General features: G+C 40.0%; 2 protein-coding genes across 2 annotated transcripts; both read right to left on the bottom strand.

Moving 5' to 3' along the window:
* Positions 1-1370: 1370 nt before the first annotated feature.
* LOC146648465 (regulator of G protein signaling 13-like) lies at positions 1371-3075 on the bottom strand. Its single transcript, XM_085388668.1, has 5 exons — positions 2930-3075; positions 2771-2830; positions 2607-2668; positions 2347-2513; positions 1371-2236 (listed from the first exon to the last, which is right to left on the bottom strand). Exons 1-5 carry the CDS (start codon positions 3010-3012, stop codon positions 2051-2053), a joined length of 558 nt encoding a protein of 185 aa, XP_085244794.1. The 5' UTR covers positions 3013-3075; the 3' UTR covers positions 1371-2050.
* Positions 3076-9582: 6507 nt separating this feature from the next.
* On the bottom strand, positions 9583-10805 carry rgs1 (regulator of G protein signaling 1). Its single transcript, XM_085389499.1, has 4 exons — positions 10742-10805; positions 10358-10437; positions 10105-10271; positions 9583-9879 (listed from the first exon to the last, which is right to left on the bottom strand). The coding sequence occupies exons 1-4, from the start codon at positions 10750-10752 to the stop codon at positions 9703-9705; spliced, it is 435 nt and encodes a 144-aa protein (XP_085245625.1). The 5' UTR covers positions 10753-10805; the 3' UTR covers positions 9583-9702.
* Between the last annotated feature and the right edge of the window lie 2256 nt (positions 10806-13061).

Consider the following 13061-nt stretch of genomic DNA (forward strand, 5'->3'; position numbering starts at 1 on the left):
ATTTGACAAAAACACAACATGGCATTAGTGGTGCTTAACCTTTAGTTTGTTGTGTTTTACTCACCTGACAACCCAAAAGGTGTTTCAGGGTCATGACTGCTTACATATATGCCTCTCTCTCTCTCTTTCTCTCTCTCTCTCTCATTGTGTGTCTGCGCAAATTCAAAAGTACACAAGTGAGATTAAAAGAGGATGTGGTGGAGCAGTTAGGCCTAAACAGATCTTCCTAATTTCTGTAACCTTTAGCAGAGTGATACCTGATGTGTTCTCACAGATAAACTTCCTTTTTTTTAAAAAAAAAGAAAAAAAGCCAAAATTTCTTTTTTTTAAAAAAGCCCCGACAAATCCAGTTTCAGTTTAAAACTTTTAGCTGCATTAACAGGAACATGCAACGGCAACATCTGGTACACTAAGGAATGAGACACTGGGTGGCGAAAGGCTGAGCGACTTGCAGGATGGTGGGACGATAACCCGTTTAAGAACATGAAAGGCCGATGACACATGAAAGGCTGATGTAAGAACAGACCGTGTGTAGGTGGAAGAATTTTGTAACAACCTGTCTGCTCACGTAGCACTCGAAATTGCTGAAACCTCACTGATGCTCGATGCATATCATGATTTTGAACTATAGTAGTAACTTTGGCAGTCTCAAAGACACCAAAGATCCTCGGCTGCACAAAAAAACGTGCAAGGCTTCTATTGGTTTAATGGCATGGCCGGCATTCTTCAGTCAGTGTAAACAATCCATAGTGCAGCTGCAACAGGCTGATACAATATAGAATGCTTTTTATATGGACAGTTTAAAATGAATAGTTCTTTGTGATGGTATCCCCTTTTCACTGGGGAAAAATGTATATTAAGGAGTTTAAAGGGATTTTTTAAAAACCCTGCTGGCTCAGCAAAACATGATTACTAAACTTGCTACTTTAAAATAATTGTCAAAAAAGCAAAACAAAGGAAACAAACAAAACGATTAGGCTCTCGAGGTCCTCCTAATTTTCAGTGTGTTTGCATTGAGCTAAACTAAGCTAACGTAGTTATATGAGGCCAGCTGCTTCCTGTTTACATCCTGTGCAAAGGATTTTTTCTTAAAAACAGTTAAAAAGAATTACTTATATAACATGGAAAAGAAATGAGGCCACAGTTTCAAGATTAGGTGTCCTGGTACGTTGTGCTGTTCTACATATCATAAACCCACTGGGTAGTAAATACTATAACTGTGAGACAGTTTATGAATGACTGAGAAAAAGAAATGAATGAACTGCTGACTAAGTCACTTCCTGTATTCTTAAAAAGGTGTTTAACTAAAGCTTAAGCAGCTCTTCTTTGTGTCTCAAAAAAACCATGTAGTCACAATGTACATTTAAAACAGTTTGTTTTTATTATTTGTCACAAACCCATTTATTATTCACATTCGCAAACTGGAATACATTTTTTTTAACATATAGCTTATAATAGATTACTATCATTACAATGTATCGGCTTACTGTGTCAGCACTGATGTCACTATGTAAAAAATGTTAAATTCACAAGGCTGTGCATAATATCCACATCTAGATACATCTACTTTTTTATTGCTTTAGTGAAATAACAATAAACTTCAGATGATGTGCATGTGCAGATATCGGATTGTGCAGTTTCATTTTGTGTGGATGGCGTTGACCACACGCTTCCTGGTGCCTCACTCAGAAAGTCCCCAGCATTCTCTTTAGAGAACTGTGGCATTTTGGGAAAGCAGTCGTGACCTGTACACAGCATTTCCAAGCACACTGTCTGCTTCTTAGCAAACTCTTCTCACAGATTTTCACTAAAGTGCCGGCTAAGTCTTTTTAACAAGTTCAGATGAGGTCTTAGCCACTCCCAATTTATTTTCCAACTCTTTAGAAAAGTATGAATGTAATGGAAATAAACTGGGTTTAGTTTTGGTGTCCATCACCACCAGTCTCAGGACAAACAAGCAGACGTCACGGCTCCTCTCAGGTAGTCCAGTACTGGGCGTAGCGTCAAAGTCCAGCTTTTACACACACAAAGTCTCAGGCTCCACTTCTTTTTACATGTTCACCGATTGTGATGTGGAGTCCGTTAAAGTCCTGTAAATGTCAGACTTGAGGAAACGTGGGTAAGAGTCCCTCTCCATTAACCCGTAGACGATCTTTTGAGCGTCATCAAAACACACTGTAGAAGGCGCCTCTATGTTCTGCTGGATCCTTTCCCTCGTCTTTTGATCAATGTTGATCTGGAAGCAGAGGAAACATAATGAGGACCAATGAAGAAAAACTAAAGCAGCCAGCGCTCCTTGTTCTGTAAAGTGCCATAAATCTGTCTGGATTATCAAGAGCTACATACCTCTCTGGGAGATTCAGCTTGAATGTAGCGTTTGAAGATCTTTTTCGCCCTGGATGACATCCTGAAGGAATTTCTTATCTTCTTAAACTCCTCACAAACCACCCAAAACTCAATGTTTTCATCACTGAACTCCGACTTCAGGAATGCCTGGAATATCTTCATTCCATCTAAAGATGGTAAAAAAAAGATCTGCAGTTAGCCATTGTTTTTCGACATTTAGTGACTAAGATGAGTCTGAGACAGTGTATTGATTAACTTACATTTGGATGAAAGAAGCCTCTCAAGTGATTGTGACCACTGAGACATATCTTCAAAACAAAGCCTGTAAACGAGGAGAATAAAGTTAGCACAGTTATCCATACATGAAGCATAAAATATGAGCAGGGTTTGCTTTTAGCTTGTAGTTGAGTTTTTTCTCACTTACCCCTCAGTTTTTGTGGCTTGGGATGATTTACGCTGCAGCCGATACTTCAGGTTTCCCCCTCTGGTTAATCAAACAGAAATGAACAAAAGTTATTTTACTTATATTCAAACAAAAACAAGACAAGATGTAATGATATTGATTGGCCAGAATAAATTTTACCTGTATTTCTCTGTCTTCTTGTTGTCAGTGTCCATGTTGATTTGCTGAAGCTCCTTTGTTGGAGATGTGACTAAACCTGGCATGGCAACAATTCTTTGCACATGTATGACTAAATGTTGGGCTCTTAGAGAGTTATGAGATCTCTAACTGCGTCTGTTTGACGAGCCCGCGCAGCGTTGCCTTTATATATCTGCAGAGACGAACGTCACATTCTGCAGCAACCACACGACAAAGAGGAAGTTGGGGAATGACGCAAACGAGCAAACAGACAGACAGCAAATAGCTACAGGTTTCTGTTCATACTGTACTCAAACGTGCATCATTACTTGTTTGGTTTAAAGTCAGTGGATGCAAATAGGCCAGTGGAAATTTCTGCAGCAGATAAGCAAATGCTTTAATCTCTATTCCACTTTGCCTCGAGAGCCAGTACCACTGTTCTAACTTTTGGAAACATTAGTGAACTAGATGCTGAGGCTATTTCAGCTCTCACAGTCAAATTTAAACATAGCATGTTCTTGCTCCTTAGCCTTGTTGGTCATTTGCATTATATGGGCCAAAAAATCCACTGAGATAACGAAAGACTGCATCTTTGCATTAGCTAAAGCAGCGGTGTCCAGTTAAATGCAGAAATTCCTCTGCTCTCTTGAAATATATATTGTATTTTTTAAAGAAGAAACACGTTCCTGCATTTGAAAATGATAACCTCTGAGTTCACTACAGTCAGAGAGTCTGGCGCTACAATTGTGCGTACACCACCATGAGCTCTAGCCTCTAATACAGGAATGTCAAACATGGACAAAGAGTGAAACTCAGCCCATTGGCTTTGCAAGTGTAAAAATGATCTTGTAGCATGGTTATGAAAATGCATGGAAAGAATAAAAAGATATGTCTAGATCTTGACAAACTGTTTCAATCATAAAAAGTAAAAGAATAGTTTTACAACACATGTGAAGGTTTGTACTTTTCTTATGTATGGTTAATAAGTCTCTGTAGATTCTCAGTCATCCAGGACATGGAAGTTCTAAGTGGGGGCTGTCCCTTTTGACACCTTGCCTCATCACATGAGGCAAGGTGTGAAAAAAGTTGGATGTAAGCCTCAACACTGAAGTTTACGGGAAGCCAACACACATACAGACCAGTAGCTACTCTTTGACTGCCACCACCCTCTGGAATACAAACTTGGGGTTATCAGGACCCTGCAACACCGGGCAGAAAACATTACCTCTGAGCCCGAAGGAAACAAAAAGAAACACACACCTAAAGAAAACACTTACAACATGTCGTAATTTCAACTGGGCCTTCATCAAATCAGTAATGATCCACAGTAAAGGTCAGACAACAACTAGCAAGAAACAGAGTGACAAGCAGAACAATGTTGTCATCCCTTATGCATCAGGTTCATCAGAGAAACTCAGGTGAGTTTTCTCTAAGCACGACGTCTCAGTGCACTTCGGACCCAGCCACATACTCAGACAAAAACTGGTTTATCCCAAGGACAAAACTTCCAAACACAAGTTAAGGAATCCAGTCCACGCTGTGCAGTGCGTCAAGGAGTGCTCGGACCTCTACACTGGAGAAACCAAGCGGTCAGCCACTTCAACAGTACAAGACTCAGTTGAACATCTGCACCCAACTGACAAAGGTCACTCTTTTAAGGACGCCAACGTTCACATTTTGGACAGAGAAAGACAAGTAAAAGAGGCCATCTACATCCCTGTGAACGACCATTATTGAACAGAAGGAGTGGATTATGTCACCAACTGCCTGCCACCTACAGTGCAGTCATGAGCTCGCTTCCCAGGTGTCTCAACCCCAAGTCACATCTTGCATCAGGTGACCTCAACAGGTCACATGATAGAGAAGCGCGAGATCTCACAGTGGTTACACCTGAAACCTCCAGTGGTATCACCCACGCCTTTGTTCAAACCTTGGCTCATGTGATTAATAGTGAGTACCTCTTAGGGACAGCCGCCACTAGGTATTAAATACCTGTGACCCTCTACCTTTTGTTTTACAACTGAAGAAGCCTTTTGGATGAGAGCTGAAATGTCTTCACAAAAGCTTGAAGAAGTCAAGTTGCTCTCTTTTTCAAGCTCCTTAAACTACAGGTAATAAGATATCTCACATTTAATATGAATGGCTTATTAAATGTGAACTTTCCTTGTACTGCATCACATGAAAAGAAAGTTAGGTTATTGTGCAGCTCTTTTACTGATCTGCCCACTTAATATCAAATTGGGGTACATCTAAACCAGGAACTAAAGTGACTTTGACACCACGGCTCTATTTGCTAAATCTTAAATAAACATAAATTGACCTGACGCAATATCATAGTTCTGCTTTGGCTATTTGTAAATTTGTCAAAGCTAACTGAAGACCTTCGTTCTTTAGTAGCATTTGCTACTTGCTTCTATCCATCCATCCATCCATCCATCCATCTTCATCCGCTTTATCCGAGGCTGGGTTGCGGGGGCAGAAGCCTAAGCAAACTTGCTTCTAAATTCAGATAAAACTGAAGTTATTATACTCGCACTATACTTGCACAGAGGGGCTCGCTTGATTGATGGGGTTTCTCTCTATTATTGTGGGGTCTCTATATTACAATACAAAGCACCTTAAAGCAAGTTTTATTAAACTGAACCAAACTGAACTGAATTTGCCATTGTGGGAGTTACTTAGTAAAAGTTTATCCCCCCCCCTTTGGTGTTTGCAGCTGATTGTGCAATCAAATCAAACCAGCTATGTTATATGGTTTCATAAATCTCCCACATGACACCTAACCTTTCTATAAATGAGTATTTTAACGCCCATATGGTGAAAAAATTCAAGATTCAATGTCAGATGATGCAAGAACAGCTGACATGCTGCCTCTTTTGTATCTACTTTAACTGCGGCTCAAACACTGCCTCATATATTATGCACCACTTTGTGGTAAATTTCTCTTGTGTCTTTTGGCAGACTTTTGTAATACGGGTTTTGTTTCTGTTTACAATCTCTTGCCGGTGGAGGCAGAGAGGAAACATGGGGGAAAGAGAGGGGGACGACAAAGGTCACATGTCGGAACCAAACCACGGACAGTGTGGGTTATGTGGTGTGATGCTTAGACCACTAAGCCCCCTCAGTGTTTCCATTTTAGACACAATTGAAGCTCAGGCACAGAAAGTATAACACAATCTCTGTTTTAGAAACGTAAAGCTCGGGAAACATTTTGATCTAAAACCTGACATCGGTCAACATCATGGAGGAAAAACTACTAACGTCCTCGATTAGCATCCTTAATCCTTCCCCAGGCCTGTGAGCTGTGACAGTTTGGCTTTCCCCTGTCTTCCAACAAAACCTCTTAAGAGACAACAAGTCGTGAAACTGTTTCACTCTTTACTTCCTGCTTCTTTGTTGACAGGAACCTTTCATCTGTTCTCTGGAGGTCTAAAGTGTTTTTAAAATTCCAGTAACCCCTTTGCATTCATAAATTTATATACATTTCAGTTTTAGTTCCTCTCTTTTTGTGCCCCAGTTTAATCCCAGTGATGTCAGCAACAGATAACATAGATAAGCACTTCATGTGGGAGATGTAGGTCAACTTCTTCTTCTTCTTCCCCCCCCCCCCCCCCCCCCCCCCCCCCTTTTTGATGACTGTTAACTTTACAATGAAATACTAGTCAGTTAGGTTACACCTTTATGAGACCTTAATAACATTTTATGAACTGCTTTAACAGTTGTTTCCTGTTTTTCTTTCTTTTTCTTTGGACAATTCATGTATGTTTTAATTTCTGGAGCCACTTGGTGTGTCAAATATTAAATAGTAGTACTTTCTATTATTAGCTTATTATTATCATTAAACAGATGAGATTTTATTGTGAAATGTACAAAAAATGTATGAATGAAGATTGTCCACTTATGCTCCAGTTATGCCTCATCATATTGCATCATAGTTCTTGTAGTGTATAACTAAATCCTCAACAAGGAGAAGGCCAAACAGCTGCTAACCCTGCATCTCTGAGAAGAGTTGAGGTTTCCTTACAGCTGTCATTCACTAATTGACTCTAAAATCCTTTTTACTTGGAAACCAGTTATTAAGGGTTCTAGCTGCTCTAAAAAATGGGTCAGCGTTGCTCTCTGTCTTCCTTTTGTATCTTGTAAAATGACTCAGCAGATATAAGCGTGCTTCACAGATGAACACTGTTGGTTAGTTTCTTGGTACACCCCTTTGCTGTTTCACTTGTTTAAAAGCCACATTTAAGGGCAAAGACAAAGTGACAGTCATCAGGACCCATGGTGTTTGAACCAAGAGTGCCACTTTCAGCATCCTAGCATGACTGCAATGCTAATGCTATTCAGTATGCTACAAATATGGCTCTTGTCTGTTCCCACAGCAGTCTGTCTAGCAGTATTGAAAAACATGCCGTGCCATTGGGGCACTTTAAGTTCATTTATTTGCTCATATGACTAATGATAGCGCCAAAGAAAAGAAAAGGTTAGCATTACAAGCTAATTTTAATCTGTTGTCGTTCGTGTGTTCTTAAGACAGAAAGCTAACGTGGGAAGAAAGATAGAGTTGAATTTATTGTCTGGAAATCATCAACAAGCATCAACAAATGAATAAAATAAAAAATCACCCAGCAGTTGCTGAAGTATTTTAGTTTAGTACTGATGTAGCAGCCTGGCTTATAGCAAAAAGCCTCTCTCAGCTGCTTTACTGTACCTGGTAGTCTGCTATTGGAGATTTTTAACGATAACTTTTCATTTGTTTTCATCATCTGCTTTTGATTTCAGCGTCATACTACTCTTTCACCTCACTCACTTGTAATGTTTTCCTGTAAAGTTTCAGTAAATCTACGCTCTCAGCTAAAAGAATGAATCCTAATGTCTTTATGGCAGCCATAATGACATTAGGCTGACATTAGATGTTCGCACGATTTCACAAGATTCCCTCTGTTGTGAAATCAACTGAAAGCCGCTGGCTGCTGAAGAGTTAACAAATGTTAAGAACATGTTAAGAATGCATGGAGGGGAAAAGAGCAACTAACAACAGTCTTGTCTGTGAAAAAAAAAAGGAGCTGTACATAACCTCATTCATGTGTAGCGGTAAATGTAATCAGTTTCTCCTGAGGTATACAGTGCTTTGTCTGTACTTTTCTTGTGAGTGACAGGAAACACTTTCTGTCAAAATGCAGATGTGCCTGTGGTGACATTACTGTTATTGTTATCTCATTTTCTTTACCGGTCGCAACACCCATCCGTGAATTTCCTCCAAATGTTGTGACTGTGAGAACCCAAACCTTCTTCAGAACCTTTCGTTTTTGTCTTTATCACTTCCTGCGCTCAGTTTCCTGCAGTTTTTGCTCGGCTACACATTTCTTCATGAATGCGTGTGTAGAGCAAACACCCTGTTTTTCAAACGCAGTGAACTTAGTCTTCCTCCCACAAAGAGGTGAGAGCCACCAGCGTTGTCTCAAAGAAGAGGAAGTTGCGGCAATATGTCTGCACAAAACAGAACGCTGTCTTTCAAACATCTGAAACAGCTCTTAAAATAAATCCCCCCGCCAGCCCTCACACTCAGTACCACCAACAGAAACTGAAAAAAAAATGTCCATCCACCACTGAGTAGTCACACGGAGAAACCATGCTGCGCCCACATCCACTTTCCAAACAAAAAAAGGGACATCAGTGAAAAAGTGGTATTTTGTACTTGACATTCATTATGTTGATTCATATTACCTTCATATGAACATTTTCTCTTTTTTATCTTGTTTTTGTGGACCTGAACATTATGTCTAAATACAAAGTAATAGAGAGCCTGTTTTTTAGTGTGCTCTCTTCCATTTGCATTATTTTTGCATAGACTATTATATGAGCTAGTAAAGTTCACCCTGTCCCTGCCAGAAATAAACAAACGCAGAGGAGAACTGTGTCATACTTTCTAAAAACTGTACTGCCTCACAACATTTTGAAGGGATATAAAATACTTTTTAGGGATAACATGAAACTAACTTAGTTGTGACTGAAAGTGCACACCCACAAGCCCGCGTCTGATGAGACAAATGTAGATTCAGACTCCTGATTCATGCAGTTCCTCTTCACGTAAACGCTCTGACTTCTTAAAACTGCCGAGCAGATGACACACAAACTTTAGTGGAAGTCTCAAGTATTTCATTGTCCCCAGGCTGTGCTTCTTGTTTAATGAAGGATGTAAAGAACTCTGTTGCCATCTGCTGTTTGTGTGACAAATGACCACATTACAGTAACCCAGGTGATTTGCATTGCATACAAAAAGACCACACCCGGATGTCAGGTTTTGTTTTTTGATATTTCAAGAAGTGCATGCAAAGCAGACAAGAAAACGTTCCATAGAACACAAAACTGAGGCAGAAATGTAACAATATTTATTCGCATAAGAAAGTGGAAGTTCTCAGAGCGTAAGACAGTTTATATTTGCACGAAGTGTTATATAAAGCGTTGATAATACTTTACAATAAAGGAATTATCTTCATTATTAACTGTATGTGGGAGGGGAGAAAACAAAAGAAAAGACTTATAGGCACTTTTTTTTTTTTTACTTAATTAAGGGATAAAGTATAATACAAGCTGTAAATTCAACTTAAGCTACTAAATCACACAGACTAAGAAAACTCCCCACCTCCACTAGACTAAGGATCTGGATTGTATAGGATAAACCTGTTATCCACGCTGAAATCAAAGAGTGCTACAGCAGATCAGAATTGAGCTGAAGACATCATGAGCCTCGGCCTGAGAGGCCGTAATTTTTAATACAGTCACCTTGAATCGTTTCTCCTCAGGAGTCCCTGATAGATGTCAGATTTTAGGAACCGCGGGTAGCAATCCCTGGCCAACAGACTGTAAATGTGCTTCTGAGCTGTATCAAACGAAGTCAGGGTCGGCTTGGAGATGTTATTTGTAATGCTTTCTCTTGTACTGCAGTCTATGTTGATCTGGAATCAAGCAATGTCATACAAAAACTACATTACAGCTGTTCCTTCCATCATCACCTGCTGTCTGTCTGCACAGAAATCTGCTTACATTTCTGCAATTTTACCACCATGAAATGCACAGTTTTATTGCAGATGCTATGCGACTATAGATCTACTAACTGCTAAAAAATTAATATGAAAATTTAATTCCAGCAAAATCCTGTTTTATATGCTCAGATTATTTACCTGTCTTGGTGCTTCTGTTTGGACAAACTCAGAGTAGATCCGGTTGGCGGAGGAGATCATCTCTGGGACTGTCTTAATCTTTTTGTACTCCTCGCAGTCGAGCCAAAACAGTATATTCTCCTCGCTGTACTCTGACTTCAGGAACTCCCGGAAAGCTATCTGCCCGGCTAAAAGTCACAGACCAGAGTAAGCGAGTGGGAACCATGCACATGCAAGCAAATATATATCATACAGAATCAGAAGAGACTCTCACCTTTACAGCTGAGGACTTTGTCCACAGACTCACTCCAAGTCTCAACATCCCCAAGTGGATCCGTGGGAAAGCAACAGAATCTACCCTTGAAAAGAGCATTAAGATCTATCACTAGCCCAAATGTCTGTGACCCCCCACATTACAACACCCCGCCTGCAAACCGTACCTGCAAAGGGTCTTTTTAAGACATCTCAAAGATTTGTTAAATGCATCAAGCACCTGAGAGCAACCTCCTATCAATACAAGACCCCTTCAGAAATAGACACAGTCCAAAGTTAGACTTGCAGTGAATGGAAAGCCTTTTGGCATTTTCCACATGGCTGCTGTAAGTTGTTTCCTGCTGAAAATGGTAAAGGCCGAATAATCAAATATGCAGTAACTCACTTTATCGCCATCTCCTCGTCCTCTACAAAGGGAGACAGAGATAAGATCCTGCCAGACTGAAGATGGGGTTGTGATTGTTTGGAAATGAGAGAGTCGAGTGAGTGAACAAATCTAAATGACCCACGCCCAGCACGAGTGGAATATATGGAAATCTGTATGCAAAGTGTTATTGTTGGGAGAGACAGGGCATCCGTCCATGTCTGCGGTACCTTGAGGAAGAGAGAGCTTGACTGTGATTTCAATTCTACTAACTGTTGACCAACATTAACCTAGACATGGGAGATACTTGCATCACACCAAGGCTGAATAAATAAATAATTCCAGCACATGAATTTCTTACAGTCATTTATTTGCTGCTTAGTAAGAACTGCAATCAAGTTGTTTTTCTTTTCTTTTCTTTTCTTTACAAAAAAAACCAAAAAACCAAAAATGAGCCTAATTAAGAATATAGGATACAGGGCCTGCTGTGGCAAAGCACAACATGCGAGATTTAGAATATGATTTAACTAAACTAATGATCGGTGATCAGGAAGCTCTGGAAGATCCTGGCCATATGCAAATATCCATAAACAAATCTGCTGTTAAGGAGAAGCCTCGTCATCCTTCCATTTGCATATTAGCAGTGTTATGTGACAATAGCACAAGTCAGCTCTGATTTATTGGTATGCCTTCAAGTGTTGTGATAGAAATGTTTTATGTTCTTAGATTAGTCTACCGCAAGAGCCAATCTGTGCTGACAGAAAATTAAAGTCTCAATCTAAATGCTAATGCTAGCCTGGAATGCCAACAGTGGGAACGCTAACATGCTGGTGTTGGGCAGATGCTGTGTAACCATTACTATATTGTGTTGTGCAAAAGTCTTGAGCTACCCCTCATTTCTTCATATTATGCTTCCAAGAAGCCAGAGTCCCGCGTGATTTTCCCAATGCAGTCCGAGAAATACATTTCCAGGCTTTATGATGGGCCTTTTAAATTTTTCTTTGGATATTTCAATTCACTCCTTTTACCTGATAATTTTCAGAGGATTTTTTTCATTGTTTGTTTGTTTTTTGTTTTTTTTTACAGTACATAACACTGACTTATGAATCATTCAACCATGAAAGAGGTACTTAACATATTACATAACATAACTTATCATATTTAGCAAAGAGCCAAAATACACAGTTTGTTTTCATTACTTTCTGTGAAAAAATGCCAAAGATAACACAGTTTACAGCAATAAAATAGTATTTTTGCAATAAAAAAATGATTCCCAAAGAGCTATTAACCAAAAAGTGGCCTATCTGAGCATGGTGTGCAGTGTTTACTTAAAAATCTGAGGAAAATGGACAAGTAGAGGACAAAAGAAGAGGTGGCAGATGAAAAGTATCTGAGAGCTGTGTCCTTAAGAAATAGGAAAACAATCCAATAAAGACCTGACAAAGGACCCAAGAGAGTCATCTGGCCTTTCAGTTGATTCATTTGCTGTTCACTGAAACCTCATCAGAAAGGTCTAAGTGTAAGGGTGGCTGTCAAGAAGCCATTTTTAACGATCACACAAGACCTGCACTGAAAATTTAGTGGTAAATCCAAAACTGAAAATTTTGGTTAAACTGTCATCATTGGTGACAGAGGAGGTCAGGAGAGAGATACAATGGTGGTAAATGGCCTGTATTTGTATAGCGCTTTACTAGTCCCTAAAGACCCCAAAGCGCTTTACATATCCAGTCATCCACCCACTCACACACACATTCACACACAGGTGACGGCAAGCTACATTGTAGCCACAGCCACCCTGGGGCGCACTGACAGAGGCGAGGCTGCTGGACACTGGCGCCGCCGGGCCCTCTGACCACCACCAGTAGGCAACGGGTAAAGTGTCTTGCCCAAGGACACAACGACCGAGACTGTCCGAGCTGGGGCTCGAACTGGCAACCTTCTGATTACAAGGCAAACTCCCAACTCTTGGGGATGTCTACAGCCATCTGTAAAATGTGGCAGAGGTTGTCTCATGGTTTAGGGCTGCATTTTAGCCAGGAGTGCTGGAGAGCTTGTCAAAATTAAAATTATTAACACAAAAATAGCATCTGGAAAGCAACTGATTGAAAAGCTTCATTTGTCAGCATGACAATGACATGACAAACACAGTATATGCAGAAAAAGCATAACAGGATAGAAAAACAGTGGAACACTAACAGTCATGGATTGGCCTCCCCAGAGCCCGAACCTCAATATTATTGAAGCAATGTGGGATCACATTAACAGGGAAGAATACAAAAGACAGTGTTAAGGTTCAAATATTGAGGAAGGAGAGTACAAACAACCATTGGTCCAGAAGATC

Source organism: Rhamphochromis longiceps, linkage group LG18 (assembly GCF_057381845.1).
Source record: "Rhamphochromis longiceps isolate RC_006_pf linkage group LG18, R_longiceps_female_GT1.1, whole genome shotgun sequence".
Classification (NCBI taxonomy): Eukaryota; Metazoa; Chordata; class Actinopteri; order Cichliformes; family Cichlidae; genus Rhamphochromis; species Rhamphochromis longiceps.

Bases quoted from the DNA above. Each gene is read 5' to 3' on its own strand.
- LOC146648465 (XM_085388668.1), bottom strand. From the start codon at position 3,012: ATGCCAGGTTTAGTCACATCTCCAACAAAGGAGCTTCAGCAAATCAAC. The intron at 2,669-2,770 runs GTAAGTGAGAAA...CCTCGTTTACAG, and splicing joins CAAGCCACAAAAACTGAGGG to GCTTTGTTTTGAAGATATGT. The intron at 2,514-2,606 runs GTAAGTTAATCA...TACCATCTTTAG, and splicing joins GAGGCTTCTTTCATCCAAAT to ATGGAATGAAGATATTCCAG.
- rgs1 (XM_085389499.1), bottom strand. The intron at 10,272-10,357 runs GTGAGAGTCTCT...TGTGACTTTTAG, and splicing joins CAAAGTCCTCAGCTGTAAAG to CCGGGCAGATAGCTTTCCGG. The intron at 9,880-10,104 runs GTAAATAATCTG...GCTTGATTCCAG, and splicing joins AAACAGAAGCACCAAGACAG to ATCAACATAGACTGCAGTAC.